This window comes from Eschrichtius robustus, chromosome 6 (assembly GCF_028021215.1).
Source record: "Eschrichtius robustus isolate mEscRob2 chromosome 6, mEscRob2.pri, whole genome shotgun sequence".
Taxonomy (NCBI): Eukaryota; Metazoa; Chordata; class Mammalia; order Artiodactyla; family Eschrichtiidae; genus Eschrichtius; species Eschrichtius robustus.
Window position 1 is genome coordinate 91053877 of NC_090829.1, and position 22224 is coordinate 91076100.

The window sequence follows — 22224 nt, forward strand, 5'->3', positions numbered from 1 at the left end:
CACATTTAAACTTTAGTGTGACATCCAAAGCTTAGAATATGTCATTTCAGTTAAAATATATGTATATATTTTAATTAGAAAGGAGACAAAAAGGCATGACAATTATACTAATGTACTATCAGCCAGGGAATTGTTTGTACTAACTGTATCCTTAGATATCAACATTACTATATATTATATATTATTATACTTAAACCATGGAACAGGTTATCATATATTACCTCAGTATAGAATTCTCATGGGTAGGTTAAGCAAGTGGTTTTTTAAAAAAAAAAGCTTTCTACACATTTTGTCTCATTAAGTGCTCTGTTGAGCATTTAAATCATGTTCATATGCACCTTCATATATAAGTATGTCATTCCCAGCACTGACTACCACCAGGAAAGGAACCAAAAAATTGTTGTTCGTTAATATTTTTTGTAGATATTTCATGGTAACAAAAAGGTTTAACTTTTTGAAAAATGAAAGTAGCTTTGTTTTATAAAACTATTTTTCTCATGAAATTTAATCCAATGGGATTATGCCAGGGTATTTTTTTCTTCCTTGTGGTATTTGAAAACTCTTTATAAGGAATGCATTTGTAATCAACTCTGCCCAATACTTAAAACCAGGAAATGGTCTGAGGACTAAAGTGAAAAGTTTCCAGTTCCTAGGGTTCTTTTTTATGTCAGCCATCCCTCTGTCCCTCCTTTCCTGTTTTTTCTTTTTCCTCAGAAACACAACATAAACCACTAGGTTAACATGCTGTTCACAGAGTCATGAGGAAAAAATGGATAACAATTGTTCTGGAAGAAGGAAGGCAGGGCTGTATCCTCTCAAATCAGGCTTACCTGCTCTATCATGTCCAGAATATGCAGTTCATCCAGGCTATAGAACTTGTCTTCAGTTGCAGAATCTTCTTGAACATCACTTGCATCATCTTTCATAAATCCACTGATTGAGTACAGATTTGCTTGTTCTTTCTTCAACTGCTCTTCCTTACCTATCATATTTGGGCTATAGTGGTGACATAATCAATGTGATCTTTTATAATTGTATAGTGCTTTTCATCTAAGACATTATTTCCCAAACTAATATTGTACTGGTCTCATGAGATGCTCAGATCAGAAGGGCTCATAGTCAAAGAAAGTTTGGACACTGCTCATACTATGTATTTCTTTTGAAGATTCACAATGAATTTTAGCATATTTCAGATAGCACTCAACTGAGGTGCCTATTCTGTTCATAGTAGTGTTTTTAAGAACTATCAGACCATGGAGTTCATTTTTCAAATTATAACTATTAACATCAGTTACTTTGAGAAACAATACTTTGGGAAATATTGACAAGCATGTCTACATCTGCTATATTATTTAATCATCACATCATTCTTGACAAGTAGGTTGGTTTAATCAACTTCAGTGCTTAGGTCCCATGTACATTTAAATAAAGGGCTGCAAACAGCAATATAAAGTAGATTTAAAATGGAGGTTTCTTTTGTAACAGGACTTTTAAAAAAAACTGTAGTGATAATGAATTTCAGTAACTAGGAACCACTGAGAAAACAATGAAAATATTACATGTACAATGGCAATTAACTCATTTTATACCTATGTCTAAAATTTAAAAGCATGCTACTATCCTTTCAGTTGGCCCACTATTTAGTAGCTATGAATTTCCTTCCTAATCTCATTGAACAATAACAAGAAATAGTACTTTTACTTATAGCATGATATATATTACTTAACTTTATAAGTGAAAGAAAATTATTTTTATTTTATTATTAGAAAGAAAATAGATAACTCCAGGATGCATTAGTACTTATTTTAGGCCACTGAGACCTAGAAAAAAAATGACATCTAACGCTTATAGAATAACTTGTAAAACACTATAAAACAGTCATTAGGTATCACTGAAGTATTCTAGACTGACTCAAATATTTTGGAAAGTTCAATGAAATAAACTGCTTGTGTAGACCACAGTTCCAAAACCCAATCAGTTTTCCATACTGCTTAAAAACCTGTTAAAAAATTACATTTTTCTGACACCCCAACACTGTAAAAATATGAATCTGTAGTTTTGAAAAGCTCCAAAAGATTATTCCTAAATTTTTAAATTATGATAATAGCATTGTGATATAATATAGGAAAATATTCATCTCTTATTAAAGAGATGCAAACTGAATCATGTAGAGGTAAAATTATATGATGTTTGGGACTGAAAACATTCAAAAAAGGACAAAAAGTTAAGGGAGGAATGAAGCAAATGTGGAAAAACAGTGATAACTGTCAAATCAGGATGATAGGTATACATACTAATGTAGATATATTATTCTCTTTACTTTTGTGTGTATTTGAAAATTCTCATTTAAAAACAAAGCTCACTGCATGATTTGATGATCATCCAGGTTTGGGTCTATGCTGTAAGTCAAAATGAGCCAAATGACTGATAATATTGTTTCATTCTTTAGTAAGTTATTTTTATGGTATCTAGATACAGCATGAAAAAACACACACACAAAAAAACTATCGGAGAGGGAAGACAGCAGAAGCAAGAAGAACTACAATCCTGCAGCCTGTGGAACAAAAACCACATTCACAGAAAGATAGACAAGGTGAAAAGGCAGAGGGCTATGTACCAGATGAAGGAACAAGACAAAATACCAGAAAAACAACTAAATGAAGTGGAGATAGGTAACCTTCCAGAAAAAGAATTCAGAATAATGATAGTGAAGATGATCCAGGACCTCGGAAAAAGAATGGAGGCAAACATTGAGAAGATGCAAGAAATGTTTAACAAAGACATAGAAGAATTAAAGAACAAACAAACAGAGGTGAACAATACAATAACTGAAATGAAAAATACACTAGAAGGAATCAATAGCAGAATAACTGGGGCAGAAGAACGGATAAGTGACCTGGAAGACAGAATGGTGGAATTCACTGCTGTGGAACAGAGTAAAGAAAAAAGAATGAAAAGAAATGAAGACAGCTTGAGAGACCTCTGGGACAACATTAAATGCAACAACATTCGCATTATAGAGGTCCCAGAAGGAGAAGAGAGAGAAAGGACCCGAGAAAATATTTGAAGAGATTATAGTCAAAAACTTCCCTAACATGGAAAAGGAAATAGCCACAAGTGCAGGAAGCGCAGAGAGTCCCATACAGGATAAAACCAAGGAGAAACATGCCAAGACACAGAGTACTCAAATTTGCAAAAATTAAAGACAAAGAAAAATTATTGAAAGCAGCAAGGGAAAAATGACAAATAACATACAAGGGAACTCCCATAAGGTTAACAGCTGATTTCTCAGCAGAAACTCTACAAGCCAGAAGGGAGCAGCATGATATATTTAAAGTGATGAAAGGGAAGAACCTACAACCAAGATTACTCTAGTCAGCAAGGATCTCATTCAGATTTGACAGAGAAATCAAAAGCTTCACAGACAAGCAAAAGCTCAGAGAATTCAGCACCACCAAACCAGCTCTACAACAAATGCTAAAAGAACTTCTCTAAGTGGGAGACACAAGAGAAGAAAAGGACCTATTAAAAAAAACCCAAAACAATTAAGAAAATGGTAATAGGAACATACATATCAATAATTACCTTAAATGTAAATGGATTAAATGCTCCAACCAAAAGACACAGGATCACTGAATGGACACAAAAACAAGACCCATATATATGCTGTCTACAAGAGACCCACTTCAGACCTAGGGACACATACAGACTGAAAGTGAGGGGATGGAAAAAGATATTCCATGCAAATGGAAATCAAAAAAAAGCTGGAGTAGCAATACTTATATCAGATAAAATAGACTTTAAAATAAAGAATGTTACAAGAGACAAGGAAGGACACTACAGATGATCAAGGGATCAATCCAAGGAGAAGATATAACAATTATAAATATATAGGAACCCAACATAGGAGCACCTCAATACATAAAGCAACTGCTAACAGCTATAAAAGAAGAAATCGACAGTAACACAATAATAGTGGGGAACTTTAACACCTCACTTACACCAATGGACAGATCTTCCAAACAGAAAATTAATAGGGAAACACAAGCTTTAAATGACACAATAGACCACATAGATTTAATTGATATTTATAGAACATTCCACCCAAAAACAGCAGATTACACTTTCTTCTCAAGTGCGCATGGAACATTCTCCAGGATTGATTACATCTTGGGCCCCAAATCAAGCCTCAGTAAATTTAAGAAAATTGAAATCATATCAAACATCTTTTATGACCACAATGCTATGAGATTAGAAATCAATTACAGGGAAAAAAAACGTAAAAAACACAAACACATGGAGGCTAAACAATACATTACAAATAACCAAGAGATCACTGAAGAAATCAAAGAGGAAATAAAAAAATACCTAGAGAAAATGACAATGAAAACACAACGTTCCAAAACCTATGGGATGCAGCAAAAGCAGTTCTAAGAGGGAAGTTTATAGCTTTACAAGCTTACCTCAAGAAACAAGAAAAATCTCAAATAAACAACCTAACCTTACACCTAAAGAACTAGAGAAAGAAGAACAAACAAAACCCAAAGTTAGTAGAAGGAAAGAAATCATAAAGATCAGAGCAGAAATAAATGAAATAGAAACAAAGAAAACAATAGCAAAGATCAATAAAACTAAAAGCTGGTTCTTCGAGAAGATAAACAAAATTGATAAACCATTAGCCAGACTCATCAAGAGGGAGAGGAATCAATTCAATAAAATTAGAAATGAAAAAGGAGAAGTTACAACAGACACCGCAGATGTCTGCGGTGCAGGCATCCTAAGAGACTACTAAAAGCAACTCTATGCCAATAAAATGGACAACCTGGAAGAAATGGACAAATTCTTAGAAAGGTATAAACTTCCAAGACTGAACCAGGAAGAAGTAGAAAATATGAACAGACAAATCACAAGGAATGAAATTGAAACTGTGATTAAAAATCTTCCAACAAACAAAAGTCCAGGACCAGATGGCTTCACAGGTGAATTCTATCAAACATTTAGAGAAGAGCTAACACTCATCCTTCTCAAACTCTTCCAAAAAACTGCAGAGGAAGGAACACTCCCAAACTCATTCTATGAGGCCACCATCACCCTGATACCAAAACCAGATAAAGATACTACAAAAAAGAAAATCACAGACCAATTATCACTGATGAATATAGATGCAAAAATCCTCAACAAAATACTAGCAAACAGAATCCAACAACACATTAAAAGGATCATACACCACGATCAAGTGGGATTTATCCCAGGGATGCAAGGATTCTTCAATATAAGCAAATCAATCAATATGATACACCATATTAACAAATTAAAGAAGAAAAACCATATGATCATCTCAATAGATGCAGAAAAAGCTTTTGACAAAATTCAACACCCATTTGTGAAAAAAACTCTCCAGAAAGTGGGCATAGAGGGAACCTACCTCAACATAATAAAGGCCATATATGACAAACCCACAGCCAACATCGTTCTCAATGGTGAAAAACTGAAACCGTTTCCTATAAGAACAGGATCAAGACAAGGATGTCCACTCTCACCACTATTATTCAACATAGTTTTGGAAGTCCTAGCCACAGCAATCAGAGAAGAAAAAGAAATAAAAGGAATACAAATTTGAAAAGAAGTAAAACTGTCACTGTTTGCAGATGACATGATACTATACATAGAGAATCCTAAAGATGTCACCAGAAAACTACTAGAGCTAATCAGTGAATTTGGTAAAGTTGCAGGATACAAAATTTATGCACAGAAACCTCTTGCATTCCTATACACTAATGATGAAAAATCTGAAAGAGAAATTAAGGAAACACTCCCATTTACCATTGCAACCAAAAGAATAAAATACCTAGGAATAAACCTACCTAGGGAGACAAAAGACCTGTATGCAGAAAACTATAAGACACTGATGAACGAAATTAAAGATGATACAAACAGATGGAGAGATATACCATGTTCTTCGACTGGTTGGAAGAATTAATATTGTGAAAATGACTATACTACCCAAAGCAATCTACAGATTCAATGCAATCCCTATCAAATTACCAATGGCATTTTTCACAGAACTAGAACAAAAAATCTTATAAGTTGTATGGAGACACAAAAGACCCCGAAGAGCCAAAGCAGTCTTGAGGGAAAAAAACAGAGCTGGAGGAATCAGGCTCCCAGATTTCAGACTATACTACAAAGCTACAGTAATCAAGACAATATGGTACTGGCACAAAACAGTAATGTAGATCAATGGAATAGGATAGAAAGCCCAGAGATAAACCCATGCACCTGTGGTCAACTAATCTATGACAAAGGGGCAAGGATATACAATGGAGAAAAGACAGTCTCCTCAATAAGTGGTGCTGGGAAAATTGGGCAGCTACATGTAAAAGAATGAAATTAGAACACTCCCTAACACCATACACAAAAATAAACTCAAAATGGATTCGAGACCTAAATGTAAGACTGGACACTATAAAACTCTTAGAGGAAAATGTAGGAAGAACACTCTTTGACATAAATCACAGCAAGATCTTTTTTGATCCACCTCCTAGAGTAATGAAAATAAAAAAAAAAATAAACCAATGGGACCTAATGAAACTTAAAAGTATTTGCACAGCAAAGGAAACTACAAACAAGACAAAAAGACAACCCTCAGAATGGGAGAAAATATTTGCAAACGAGTCAACGGACAAAGGATTAATCTCCAAAATATATAAACAGCTCATGCAGCTCAATATTCAAAAAACAAACAACCCAATCCAAAAATGGGCAGAAGACCTAAATAGACATTTCTCCAAAGAAGACACACAGATGGCCAGGAAGCACATGAAAAGCTGCTCAACATCACTAGTTATTAGAGAAATGCAAATCAAAACTACAGTGAGGTATCACCTCACACCAGTTAGAATGGGCATTATCAAAAAATCTACAAACAACAAATGCTGGAGAGGGTGTGGAGAAAAGGGAACCCTCTTGCACTGTTGGTAGGAATGTAAATTGATACAGCCACTATGGTGAACAATATGGAGGTTCCTTAAAAACTAAAAATAGAATTACCATACGACCCAGCAATACCACTACTGGGCATATACCCTGAGAAAACCATAATTCAAAAAGACACATGCACCCCAATGTTCATTGCAGCGCTATTTACAATAGCCAGGATACGGAAGCAACCTAAATGCCCATTGACAGACGACTGGATAAAGAAGATGTGGTACATACATACAATGGGATATTACTCAGCCATAAAAAGGGAACGAAATTGGATCATTTGTAGAGACGTGGATGGACCTAGAGACTGTCATACAGAGTGAAGTAAGTCAGAAAGAGAAAAACAAATATCATGTATTAATGCATATATGTGGAACCTAGAAAAATGGTACAGAGGAACCGGTTTGCAGGGCAGAAATTGAGACACAGATGCAGAGAACAAACGTATGGACACCATGGGGGGAAAGTGGCGGTGGGGGGTGGTGATGGTGGGATGAATTGGGAGATTGGGATTGACATAGATACACTAATATGTATAAAATGGGTAACTAATAAGAAGGTGCTGTATTAAAAAAAAAAAAAAACTATTACATTAGTGGCTCAACTTGTTGACAAAGGAAGTGAAAACCCATCTTGGATGATGAACTATTAACTTACCGAGTGGATCATGTCCATTAATCAATGAGAAAATATCAACTAAAATTGATGGCTTTAAAGTTAACAAAATATGTTCTTGTTACCATTTTAAAGTTATCTTAAGTTATGTCCTCACAGAGAGTTCTCTAAAGTAACTAATTCTCTATAAAGTAACAACTTTTTGGTGGGTATAATGATCTCTTTATGGAATGTCTCCCCCACTTCCTTCCTCTACTACACTGTCAATAATCATATGGTTGTAGAATATAGCTTGCAATGTTCTTTAGACATTAAAAGGTTTCCAGTAAAGGTTCAAAATTCACCGTTAACAACTGGGGTTAAAAAAACAATAAAAACATCTCAGGTTAATTAAACAAACCAAACGAAACTCTTTTGTAAAAGGGGTCACTGGGACAAACAATAATCTGCCTCTAAGGTTAAGTTTAACTTAGTCTATATTTGGCTAACTACAATCTAGACTATATTTTAAAGGATTTTATGCTGGAGCCAAATTTAGTCCTTGAAGAAAGCAGTTAGCATTGGATGACTCTTGAGTAGCCATACATTGATAGGAAAATGGCAAGAGATTCTATTCTCCCAAAATAAATGATAATTTAACTTTTTGTCACTTTCAATAAAAAAACCTTACAACTTACTAAGACAAAAAAAACTGTCTATTCTTCTCTTAGTGAGAACACGTTCTAAAGCAAGGCTGTGTCATTCTGGCAAAGCACACTTTGACAGTACTAAGACAGATTTAAAAATTAAATAAACTAATACTTACACTTGCTCTTCTTTAGATTCCTTATTCTGAAAAATAACATCAAGAATTAGTATTATGTATCAACTATGTTGATACAGCATAGTGATCTAACTGCATTTAGGTCAGCACTTCTCAAGCTTTTTGACCACAACCAAAATAAGAAATATAATTTACATTATAACTCAAATGTACTTACATATATATTTTTATACATAAGCATAAAACTGAAATATAAGTCCCATGAAATAAACCTTACTCATATTACGTGTGTTATGGACTGCATGTTTGTGTGCCTCCAAAATTCTTAGGTTGAAACCCTAACCCCCAGTGTGATGGTAACTGGAGGTATGGCCATTGGGAGGTAATTAGGTTTAGATGATTTGGAGTCCTCATGATGGGATTAGCACCCTTATGAGAAGAGACCAGTGAGCTAGCTTGCTCGCTTGCGCATGCTTGATCACTCTCTTTCTCCAACGTGTGATGATACAGTGAAAACGTAGCTGTCTGCAAATGAAGAAGACAGCCTTCACCAGACACTGAATCTGCTGGCACCTTGATCTTGAATTTCCCAACCTCCAGAACCGTGAAAAATGTTGTTTTTGCCACCCAGTTTATGGTAGTTTGCTATAGCAGCCCGAACTAAGACAATGCGTGATGAACTCTGAAATTTTTTTTATTCATACTATTTCTTTTTTTAAAATGATAGTTGTGACGCACCAAATTGATTTTATAATCTACCACTGAGTCATGAAACACAACTTGAAAATCACTGATTCAGATATTGGAAGTGAGTGTTGTGGCGGAGTTTGTATCTATTGCAATATCTTGGGACAGATATTGCAATTGTGTACGTAATTTTCATTTATGGAATCCGATACTAATTACAAGAGTTCTTGAAAATCTACATGTAAAGAGAAAGAAGATTGATATATTAAGAATCTTACAGGGAAAAAGTGTTAGGGAGATCAGAATTGGGAGGAAATATTAAACAGCCCTATATTTTATTTTCATTAAAATAAAACTATAAAGGCAACCTATTAAATAAAGGTAATATCAATGACAGTTAACATAGTAAATTAAGAGTATTAATTACTCTTATATATCACCCTTCTATTGAGTATCGATTATTGTCATATAAATGACAGTATTAACTTCTACTACCACCTCTTGTTTACAAGAAACTTCAGGCCTCTTTCCCCACAGATTCCATGATATACTTACTAATTTGTTTTGCTTTATTGTCTGTATACTAAGAGGATTTTTGCATTTCATTGTCTGATCAATGTCCAGTGCCAATTTGATTTTACAATTTAGAATTATCAACTCCTGCCTTGGTTCTAGTGTACTTGAATAACTAAGTTGAAAAGACCTTTGATTGTTCATAATGAACATATCTAGTATAGTTAAGTATAGGTTCCCCTGCTATCCAGAAGTAGAGCATTCCTTTGGAATCTTTCATAAACTGAAATGGCATAAACTGAAGAAGCAATTACAGGCATACCTTAGAGGTAATGAAGGTTCAGTTCCAGACAAGCCCAATAAGGTGAATATTGCAGTAAAGCAAGTCACATGAAATTTTGGTTTCCCAGTTCATATATGTTTATTCTATACTGCAGGCTATTAAGTGTGCAGTATAGCCTTATGTCTTAAAAAATGTGTACACCTTAATTTAAAAATACTTTATTGCTAAAAAATGCTAACCATCATCTAAGCCTTCAGCAAACTGTAGTCTTTTCTTTGGTAGATGGTCTTGATGTTGATGGCTGCTGACTAATCAGGGTGATGGTTGCTGAAAGTTGCAATGGCTGTGGCAATTTCTTAAAATACGACAACAGTGAGGTTTGTTACATTAATTGACTCTTCCTTGAATGATTTCTCTGTTTGACAGCATTTTACCCACAGTAGAACTTCTTTCAAAATTGGAGTCAATTCTCTCAAACCCTGCCCTTGTTTTATCAACTAAGTTTCTGTCATATTTTAATCCTTTGTTGTCATTTCAACAGTTGTTACAGCACTGTCACCAGGAGTAGATTCCATCTCAAGAAACTACTTTCTTTGCTCATCTATAAGAAGCAGCTCTTCATCCATTAAATTTTATCACGAGATTGCAGCAATTCAGTCACATCTTCAGGCTCCACTTCTATTTCCAGTTCTCTTGCTATTTTCACCACATCTGCAATTACTTCCTCTACTGAAATCTTAAATCCTTCAGTTTCATCCATTAGGGCTGTAATCAACTTCTTCCAAACTACTGTTACTGTTGATATTTTGACCCCTTCCCATGAATTATGAATATTCTTAATGGCATCTAGAAAGGTGAATCCTTTCCAGAATGTTTTCAATTGACTTTGCCCAAATCCATCAGTGGAATCACTATCTATGGTAACTGCAGCCACACAAAATGTATTTCTTAAATAATAAGACTAGAAAGTCCAAGTGACTCCTTCATCGACAGGCTGCAGAATGGGTGCTGTGTTAGCAGGCATGAAAACAACATTAATCTCATTGTACATTTCCATCAGAGTTCCTGGGTGAGCAGGTGCATTGTCAATGAGCAGTAATATTTTGAAAGAAATCTTTGTCTTTTATTGTTTTTTACTTTATTACTTTTTGAATTTATTTTATTTATTTTTTATACAGTAAGTTCTTATTAGTTATCTATTTTATATGTATTAGTGTATATATGTCAGTCCCAATCTCCCAATTCATCTCACCACCACCCACCCCCCACTTTCCCCCTTCAGGTGTCCATACGTTTGTTCTCTACATTTGTGTCTGAAGTTCTGCCTTGCAAACCGGTTCATCTGCACCACCTTTCTAGATTCCACATATATGCCCTAATATACGATATTTGTTTTTCTCTTTCTGACTTACTTCACTCTGTATGACAGTCTGTAGGTCCATCCACATCTCTACAAATGACCCAACTTCGTTCCTTTTTATGGTTGAGTAATATTCCATTGTATATATGTACCACATCTTCTTTATCCATTCGTCTGTCGATGGGCATTCAGGTTGCTTCCATAACCTGCCTATTGTAAATAGTGCTGCAATGAACACTGGGGTGCATGTGTCTTTCTGAATTACGGTTTTCTCAGGGTATATGCCCAGTAGTGGGATTGCTGGGTTATATGGTAATTCCATTTTTAGTTTTTTAAGGAACCTCCATACTGTTCTCCATAGCGGCTGCATCAAATTACATTCCCACCAACAGTGCAAGAGGGTTCCCTTTTCTCCACACCCTCTCCAGCATTTGTTGTTTGTAGATTTTCTGATGATGCCCATTCTAACTGGTGTGAGGTGATACCTCATTGTAGTTTTGATTTGCATTTCTCTAATAACTAGTGATGTTGAGCAGCTTTTCATGTGCTTCTTGACCATCTGTATGTCTTCTTTGGAGAAATGTCTATTTAGGTTTTCTGCCCATTTTTGGATTGGGTTTTTTAAAAAAAATATTGAGCTACATAAGCTGTTTATATATTTCGGAGATTAATCCTTTGTCTGTTGATTCGTTGGCAAATATTTTCTCCCATTCTGACGGTTATCCTGTTTATGGTTTCCTTTGCTGTGCAAAAGCTTTTAAGTTTCATTAGGTCCATTTTTGTTTATTTTTGTTTTTATTTCCATTTCTCTAGGAGGTGGGTCAAAAAGGATCTTCCTGTGATTTATGTCATAGAGTGTTCTGCGTATGTTTTCGTCTAAGAGTTTTATAGTGTCTGGCCTTACATTTAAGTCTTTAATCCATTTTGAGTTTATTTTTGTGTATGGTGTTAGGAAGTCTTCTAATTTCATTCTTTTACATGTAGCTGTCCAGTTTTCCCAGCACCACTTATTGAAGAGGCTGTCTTTTCTCCATTGTATATTCTTGCCTCCTTTATCAAAGATAAGGTGACCATATGTGTGTGGGTTTATCTCTGGGCTTTCTATCCTATTCCACTGATCTATATTTCTGTTTTTGTGCCAGTACCATACTGTCTTGATTACTGTAGCTTTGTAGTATAGTCTGCAGTTAGGGAGCCTGATTCCTCCAGCTCCGTTTTTCTTTCTCAAGATTGCTTTGGCTATTCGGGGTCTTTTGTGTTTCCATAAAAATTTTAAGATTTTTTTGTTCTAGTTCTGTGAAAAATGCCATTGAGGGATTGATAGGGAGTGCACTGAATCTGTAGATTGCTTTGTGTAGTATAGTCATTTTCACAATGTTGATTCTTCTAATCCAAGAACATGGTATATCTCTCCATCTGTTTGTATCATCTTTAATTTCTTTCATCAGTGTCTTATAGTTTTCTGCATACAGTTCTTTTGTCTCCTTAGGTAGGCTTATTCCTAGGTATTTTATTCTTTTTGTTGCAATGGTAAATGGGAGTGTTTCCTTAATTTCTCTTTCAGATTTTTCATCATTAGCGTATAGGAGTGCAAGAGATTTCTGTGCATTAATTTTGTATCCTGCTACTTTACCTAATTCGCTGATTAACTCTAATAGTTTTCTGGTGACATCTTTAGGATTCTCTATGTATAGTATCATGTCATCTGCAAATAGTGACAGCTTTACTTCTTCGTTTCTGACTTGGATTCCTTTTATTTCTTTTTTATCTCTGATTACTGTGGCTAAAACTTCCAAAACTATGTTGAATAATACTGGTGAGAGTGGCAACCTTGTCTTGTTCCTGATTTCAGTGGAGATGGTTTCAGTTTTTCACCATTGAGAATGATGTTGGCTGTGGGTTTGTCATATATGGCCTTTATTATGTTGAGGTAGGTTCCCTCTATGCCTACTTTCTGGAGGGTTTTTATCATAAATGGATGTTAAATTTTGTCAAAAGCTTTTTCTACATCTCTTGAGATGATCATATGGTTTTTATCCTTCAATTTGTTAATATGCTGTATCACATTGATTGATTTGCATATATTGAAGAATCCTTGCTTTCCTGGGATAAACCCCACTTGATTAAGGTGTATGAAACTTTTAATGAGCTGCTGGACTCTGTTTGGTAGTATTTTGTTGAGTATTTTTGTGTCTATGTTCATCAGTGATATTGGCCTGTAGTTTTCTTTCTTTGTGACATCTTTGTCTGGTTTGGTATCAGGGTGATGGTGGCCTCGTAGAATGAGTTTGGGAGTGTTCCTCCCTCTGCTATATTTTGGAAGAGTTTTAGAAGGATAGGTGTTAGCTCTTCTGTAAATGTTTGATAGAATTGGCCTGTGAAGCCATCTGGTCCTGCGCTTTTGCTTGTTGTAAGATTTTTAATCACAGTTTCAATTTCAGTGCTTGTGATTGGTCTGTTTATATTTTCTATTTCTTCCTGGTTCAGGCTCGGAAGGTTGTGCTTTTCTAAGAATTTTTCCATTTCTTCCAGGTTGTCCATTTTATTGGCATAGGGTTGCTTGTAGTAATCTCTCATGATCCTTTGTATTTCTGCAGTGTCAGTTGTTATTTCTCCTTTTTCATTTCTAATTCTGTTGATTTAAGTCTTCCTTTTTTCCTTGATGAGTCTGGCTAATGGTTTATCAATTGTATTTATCTTCTCAAAGAACCAGCTTTTAGTTTTATTGATCTTTGCTATCATTTCCATCATTTCTTTTTCATTTATTTCTGATCTGATCTTTATGATTTCTTTCCTTCTGCTAACTTCGGAATTTTTTGGTTCTTCTTTCTCTAATTGCTTTAGGTGTAAGGTTAGGTTGTTTATTTGAGATTTTTCTTGTTTCTTGAGGTAGGACTGTATTGCTATAAACTTCCCTCTTAGAACTGCTTTTACTTTATCCCATAGGTTTTGGGCCATTGTGTTTTCATTGTCATTTGATTCAGGTATTTTTAAATTTCCTCTTTGATTTCTTCAGTGATCTCTTGGTTATTTATTAATGGATTGTTTAGCCTCCATGTGTTTGTGGTTTTTTACGTTTTTCTCCCTGTAATTTATTTCTAATCTCATAGTGTTGTGGTCAGAAAAGATGCTTTGATATGATTTCAATTTTCTTAAATTTACCCAGGCTTGATTTGTTACCCAAAATGTGATCTATCCTGGAGTATGTTCATGTGCACTTGTGAAGAAAGCGTAATCTGTTTTCGGATGGAATGTCCTATAAGTATCAATTAAATCTATCTGGTCTATTGTATCATTTAAAGCTTGTGTTTCCTTGTTGTTTTTCTGTCTGGATGATCTGTCCATTGGTGTGAGGTGTTAAAGTCCCCCACTATTATTGTGTTACTGTCGATTTCCCCTTTTATAGCTGTTAGTATTTGCCTTATGTATTGAAGTGCTCCTAAGTTGGGTGCATATATATTTATAATTGTTATATCTTCTTCTTGGATTGATCCCTTGATCATTATGTAATGTCCTTCCTTGTCTCTTATAACATTCTTTATTTTAAAGTCTATTTTATCTGATACGAGTATAGCTACTCCAGCTTTCTTTTGATTTCCATTTGCATGGAATCTTTTTCCATCCCCTCACCTTCAGTCTGTATGTGTCCTAGGTCTGAAGTGGGTCTCTTATAGACAGCACACATATGGGTCTTGTTTTTGTATCCATTCAGCAAGCCTGTGTCTTTTGGTTGGAGCATTTAATCCATTTACGTTTAAGGTAATTATCAATATGTATGTTCCTATTACCACTTTCCTAATTGTTTTGGGTTTGTTTTTGTAGGTCCTTTTCTTCTCTTGTGTCTCCCACTTAGAGAAGTTCCTTTAGCATTTGTTGTAGAGCTGGTTTGGTGGTGCTGAATTCTCTTAGCTTTTGCTTGTCTGTGAAGCTTTTGATTTCTCCGTCAAATCTGAATGAGATCCTTGCCAGGTAGAGTAATCTGGGTTGCAGCTTCTTCCCTTTCATCACTTTAAATATATCGTGCCACTCCCTTCTGGCTTGCAGTTTCTGCTGAGAAATCAGCTGTTAACCTTATGGGAGTTCCCTTGTATGTTATTTGTCGTTTTTCCCTTGTTGCTTTTAAAAATTTTTCTTTGTTTTTAATTTTTGTCAATCTGATTACTATGTGTCTTGGCATGTTTCTCCTTGGGTTTATCCTGCCTGCGACTCTGCGCTTCCTGGACTTGGGTGGCTATTTTGTTTCCCATGTTAGGGAAGTTTTCGACTCTAATCTCTTCAAATATTTTCTCAGGTCCTTTCTCTCTCTCTTCTCCTTCTGGGACCCCTATAATGCAAATGTTGGTGGGTTTAATGTTGTCCTAGAGGTCTCTTAGGCTGTCTTCATTTCTTTTCATTCATTTTTCTTTATTCTTTTCTGTTGCAGTGAATTCCTCCATTCTGTCTTCCAGGTCACTTATCTGTTCTTCTGTCTCATTTATTCTGCTACTGATTCAGTCCAGTGTATTTTTTTATTTCAGTTATTGTATTGTTCATGTCTGTTTGTTTGTTAATTCTTCTAGGTGTTTTTTTGTTAATTCTTGTAGGTCTTTGTTAAACATTTCTTGCATCTTCTCAATCTTTGCCTCCATTCTTTTTCCGAGTTCCTGGATCATCTTCACTATCATTATTGTGAATTCTTTTTCTGGAAGGTTGCCTATCTCCATTTCATTTAATTGTTTTTCTGGGGTTTTATCTTGTTCCTTCATCTGGTACATAGCCCTCTGCCTTTCATTTTGTCTGTCTTTCTGTGAATGTGGTTTTTGTTCCACAGGCTGCAGGATTGTAGTTCTTCTTGCTTCTGCTGTCTGCCCTCTGGTTGATGCGGCTGTCTAAGAGGCTTGTGCAAGCTTCCTGATGGGAGGGACTGGTGGTGGGTAGAGCTGGGTGTTGCTCTTGTGGGCCGAGCTCAGTAAAACTTTAATCTGCTTGTCTGCTGCTGGGTGGGGCTGAATTCCCTCCCTGTTGGTTGTTTGGCCTAAGGCAACCCAGCACTGGAGGCTACAGGCTCTTTGGTGGGGCTAATGGTGGACTCCAGGAGGGCTCATGCCAAGGAGTACTTTCCAGAACTTCTGCTGCCAGTGTCCTTGTCTCCGTGGTGAGCCACAGCCATCCCCCGCCTCTGCAGGAGACCCTCCAACAGTAGCAGGTAGGTCTGGTTCAGCCTCCTATGAGGTCACTGCTCCTGCCCCCTGGGTCCTTATGCGCACACTACTTTGTGTGTGCCCTCCAAGAGTGGAGTCTCTGTTTCCCCTAGTCCTGTCAAAATCCTGCAGTCAAATCCCGCTAGCCTTCAAAGTCTGATTCTCTGCGAATTCCTCCTCCCATTGCCAGACCCCCAGGTTGGAAAGCCTGGCGTGGTGCTCGGAACCTTCACTTCAGTGGGTGGACTTCTGTGGTATAATTGTTCTCCAGTTTGTGAGTCACCCACCCAGTGGTTATGGGATTTGGTTTTATTGTGATTGTGCCCTTCCTACCGTCTCATTGCAGCTTCTCCTTTGTCTTTGGATGTGGGGTATCTTTTTGCTGAGTTCTAGTTCTTCCTGTCAATGATTGTTCAGCAGTTAGTTGTGATTCTGGTGCTCTCGAAAGAGGGAGTGAGCACACGTGCTTCTAGTCTGCCATCTTGAACCGACATCCAGAAATCTTTCTTTCTGAGCAGTAGGTCTCAACAGTAGACTTAATATATTTAGTAAACCATGTTGTAAACAGATGTGTTGTCATCCAGGCATTGTTGTTCCATTTCGGGAGTACAGACAGAGTTGATTTAGCATAATTCTTAAGGACCCTAGGATTTTCAGAATGGCAAATGAGCACTGGCTTCAATTTAAAATCACTAGCAGCATTAGTCCCTAACAAGAGAGTCAGCCTGTGTGTTGGAGTTTTGAAGCCAGGTATTACTTCTCCTCTTTAGCTATGAAAGCCCTAGATGGCATCTTCTTCCAATAGAAGGCTGTTTTGTCTACATTGAAAAATCTGTTGTTTAGCATAGTCGCCTTCATTCATTATATTAGCTAGATCTTCTGGATAACTTGCTGCAGCTTCTGCATCAGCGCTTGTTGCTTCACCTTGTACTCTGAAGTTATGGAGATGGCTTCTTTCCTTAAACCTCATGAACCAACCTCCGCTGGCTTCAAACGTTTCTTCTGCAGCTTCCTCACCTCTCTCAGCCTTTACAGAATTGAAGAGAATTAGGGCCTTGTTCTAGATTAGGCTTTGGTTGAAGGGAATGTTGTGGTTGGTTTAATCTTCTATCAATACTGAAATTTTCTCCTTATCAGCAATAAGGCTGTTTCACTTCCTTACCATTCCTGTGTTCACTGGAGTAGCTCTTTAATTTACTTCAAGAACTTTTCCTTTGCATTCACAACTTGGCTAACTGTTTGGCACAAGAGGCCTGGCTTTTGGCCTATCCCAGCTTTCAACATAACTTCCTCTCTAAGGTTAATCATTTCTAGCTTTTGATTCAAAGTGAGAGACCTGCAACTACTCTTCCTTTCATTTGAACACTTAGAGGCCTTTGTAGGGTTATTAATTGATCTTTTTCAATATTATTGCATCTCAGGGAATAAGAAACCCAAGGAGAGGGAGAGAGATGAGGGAACGGCTGGTCGGTGGAGCAGTCAGAATACACACATTTATCTTTTAAGGTGGCCATCTTATATGGGCATGGTTTGTGGCATCCCAAAATATATAAATTACAATAGTAACACCAAAGATCACTGATCACTTCAAGTGGGATTTATCCCAGGGATGCAAAGATGGTTCACTATCCACAAATCAATCAGTGTGATATACCACATTAATAAACTGAAGAATAAAAATCATATGATCATCCCAATAGATGTAGAGAAAGCTTTTGACAAAACTCAACATCTGTTTATGATAAAATTTCTCCACAGAGTAGGTACAGAGGGAATATACCTCAACAAAATAAAGGCCATATATGATAAGTCCACAGCTAACATCATACTCAATGGTGAAAAGCTGCAACATCAGGAACAAGACAATGATGCCCACTCTTGCTAGTTCTATTCAACACAATTTTGGAAGTCCTAGCCACAGACAAGAAAAAGAAATAAAAATAATCCAAATTGGAAGGGAGGTAGTAAAACTGTTACTGTTTGAAGATGACATGATATTATACATAGAAAACCCTAAAAACACCACTAGAAAACTACTAGAGCTTATCAGTGAATTCAGTAAAGTCCCAGGATACAAAATTAATATACAGAAATCTGTTGCAGGGCTTCCCTGGTGGCGCAGTGGTTGAGAATCTGCCTGCCAATGCAGGGGACACGGGTTCGAGCCCTGGTCTGGGAAGATCCCACATGCCATGGAGCAACTGGGCCCGTGAGCCACAACTACTAAGCCTGTGTGTCTGGAGCCTGTGCTCCACAACAAGAGAGGCCGCGATAGTGAGAGGCCCGTGCACTGCGATGAAGAGTGGCCCCCGCTCGCCGCAACTAGAGAAAGCCCTCGCACAGAAACGAAGACCCAACACAGCCAAAAATTAATTAATTAATTAAAAAAAAAAAGAAATCTGTTGTATTTCTGTACACTAACAAAGAAATATCAGAGAGAGAAATTGAGAAAACAATCCCATTTACCATTGCATCAAAAAGAATGAAATACCTAGGAATAAATACACGGAGGTAAAAGGCCTGTACTTGGAAAACTAAAGATACTGATGAAAGAAATTGAGGATAACACAAAGTGATGGGTAGATATACCATGTTCACAGATTGGAAGAATTAATATTGTTAAAATGACCATACTACCCAAAGCAATTTACAGATTCAATGCAATCCCTATGCCAATGGCATTTTTCACAGAACTAAAACAAATAATTCTAAAATTTGTATGAAAATTCAAAGACCCTGAATAGCCAAAACAATCCTGAGAAAGAAAAACAGAGCTGGAGGTATCATGCTCCCTGACTTCAGACTGTACTACAAAGCTACAGTAATCAAAACAGTATGGTACTGGCACAGAAATAGACACATGGATCAAAGGAATAGAATAGACAGCCACCCAGGAATAAACCCACACACTTATGGTCAAGTAATCTATGACAAAGGAGGCAAGAATATGCAATGGGGAAAAGACATTCTCTTCAATAAGTAGTGCTGGAACAACTGAACAGCTACATGTAAAAGACTGAAATTAGAACATTTTCTCACCCCATATACAAAAATAAACTCAAAATGGATTAAAGACTTAAATTTAGGACCAGAAACTATAAAACCCCTAGAAAAACACATAGGCAGATCACTCTTTGACATAAATTGTAACAATATTTTTTTTGGATCTGTCTCCTAAGGCAAAGGAAAGAAAAGCAAAAATTAACAAATGGGACCTAATTAAATTTAAAAGCTTTTGCACAGCAAAGGAAACCATCAACAAAATGAAAAGATAACCTACTGAAGGGGAGAAAATATTTGCAAATGATATGACCAAAACTGGGTTAATATCCAAAACAGACAGTTCATACAACTCAATATTAAAACAAAAAACAAAAAAACCCCAAACAATCTAATTAAATAATGAACAGAAGACCTGAATAGACATTTTTCTTCAGAAGACATACAGATGGCCAACAGGCACATGAAAAGATGCTCAACATTGGAAATCATCAGAGAAATGCAAATCAAAACCACAATGAGATATCACCTCACATGTGTCAAAATGGCTATAATCAAAAAGACCACAAATAACAAATGTCAGCAAGGATGTGGAGAAAAGGAACACTGTACACCTTTGGTAGGAGTGGAAATTGGTGCAGCCACTATGGAAAACAGTACGGAGGTTCCTCAAGAAACCAAAAATACAACTACCACATGATCCAGCAAATCCACTCCTGAGTGTACAGCCAGAGAAAATAAAAACACTAATTTGAAAAGATAACATGCACCACAATGTTCATAGCAGCATTATTTATGATAGCCAAGATATGGAAGCAACCTAAGTGTCCATCAATAGATGAATGGGTAAAGAAAATATGGTATATATACACAATGGAATACTACTCAGTCATAAAAAAGAATGACATTTTACCATTTGCAACAACATGGATGGACCTAGAGAGTATTATGATTAGTGAAATAAGTCAGACAGAGAAAGACAAATGCTATATGGTATCACTTATATTTGGAATCTAAAAAATAAAACAAATGAATAAATATAACAAAACAGAAACAGACTCAAAGATATAGAGGACAAACTAGTGGTTACCAATGGGGAGAGGGAAGTGGGGAGGGACATTATAGGGGTAGAGGATTAAGATGTACAAACTACTATGTATAAAATAAATAAACTAAAAGGATATATTGTACAGCACAGGAAATATAGCCAATATTTTATAATAACTTTGAATGGAGTATAATCAATAAAAATTTTGAATCACTATGTTGTATACTCAAAACTAATATAATATTGTAAATCAACTATACCTTAAAAAAAAGATCACTGATCACAGATCACCATAATAAAATAATAATAATGAAAAAGTTTGAAATGTGAGAATTACCAAAATGCGACACAGAAACACAAAGTGAGCAAATGCTGTTGGAAAAATGGTGCCAACTTGCTTGATGCAGGGTTGCCACAAACCTTCAATTTGTAAAAAATACAGTATCTGCAAAGTGCAATAAAGCAAAGTGCAATAAAATGAGGTTAGTCTGTACCTTTTTTTTGTATAAGCAAAAATCCTCTTCAGATTTCTTTTGGTTAGCACAAACAAATACTAATGCAGGTCTTTCATAAAAACGAAGTGGCGTAAAGTGAATTTCGAAAAGTGGGAGATACCTGTATTTTTAGAACTCCTTTTAAGCTCTTTCCAGGACAACTTCATGCCTGTCTTACATGCATCTCAGCAACTTCCCTTTAGAGGTGACATCCACTTTGAAGAGCTTGATTTATTTCCTGCCACATTTCTTTTTTCCCCAAGGCTTCAATCACAAAGCATTCTATTCTTCTGCTATCTGCTTTACCTTCCTTTTCTATTCCTAACCCTCAGTCCCTCTGAGTAGGGAATGGAATTGGAAAGAAAGAACTAATGAACTCTCAAAAGAGTTATTTACACCTCTATATATACTAGTTAGAAGAGGTAGAAATTATCTTATTGTCCCCTCTATTTGCTACACAAATTTTACTTTTTCGTCATCTTCATCCAGAGAATCCCAGATAGGTGTGTTTAGGACCTCAACTATTGTTAGGTAGACATGCTGAAGATCAAATAATTAACAGAGGACATAATTTCACACATAAGGACTTTATAGTCACTCTGTATAACACAAACTTCTATATGCTAGAATTTTTCATGAGGAGAACTCTTAATAAGAGAATTTGATTGACTCAGCTTTTTATAATTGGTTGCTTACATTATACTAGACAATTCTTTGCTTCTATAACAGTAATTGAGTCTATGACTAGGACTATTGTATATGAAATAGTCATATGAAAAATTTTCAGCATTTTTTAGGTTTATACTTCAAAATTTTGATAAAAGATATAAGATACAAGATCTCTCTTCTGATGCTGAAATTTTATCTTGATAAAATTAGTTTATTTTCAAAGTATCTCAATTTTTTTAATAAAATAAATTGGAAGTAAACTTACGATGTTTAAAAAAAAATTCCTAGATAGTTGCTGACTTTAATAAGAAATTTTTAATATTACTAGTGTATAAATTTTAAGTAGCATTTACATTATTTCTGCTTATGTTTATTCCCTGTTTAATTTCAATTTGACATAGAAGTGGGGCTTTCCATTTAGCTAAAATTGAGAATCCAAGTATTACCATATTTTAATCTTTTGGAAGTAAGGAAGAGAACACACTGTAACCCTTGGAGCTTAGATTTGTGGTCTAATAGCTGTAGATTTACTTGGTCAGCCTTATGCAGTATTAGACCTGGGACTTACCAATGCTTTGGCAAAAATAAAAAATAGCAGCTAAACTAATGAATCAGGTTGTGTTTT

General features: G+C 35.9%; 1 protein-coding gene across 5 annotated transcripts in view; it reads right to left on the reverse strand.

Moving 5' to 3' along the window:
• DZIP3 (DAZ interacting zinc finger protein 3) overlaps positions 1-22224 on the reverse strand; it is a 120892-nt gene that overhangs the window by 39435 nt on the left and 59233 nt on the right. For all 5 annotated transcript variants that reach the window (XR_011074333.1, XM_068546782.1, XM_068546783.1 and 2 more), the window contains 2 exons: positions 8408-8433; positions 831-996 (listed from right to left, as the gene is read on the reverse strand). Coding sequence is in view for 4 of the 5 variants with exons in the window: in XM_068546782.1 (XP_068402883.1) it covers positions 831-996; positions 8408-8433 (192 nt within the window). In the remaining variant the exon portion in view is untranslated. The remainder of the gene's footprint in view (positions 1-830; positions 997-8407; positions 8434-22224) is intronic.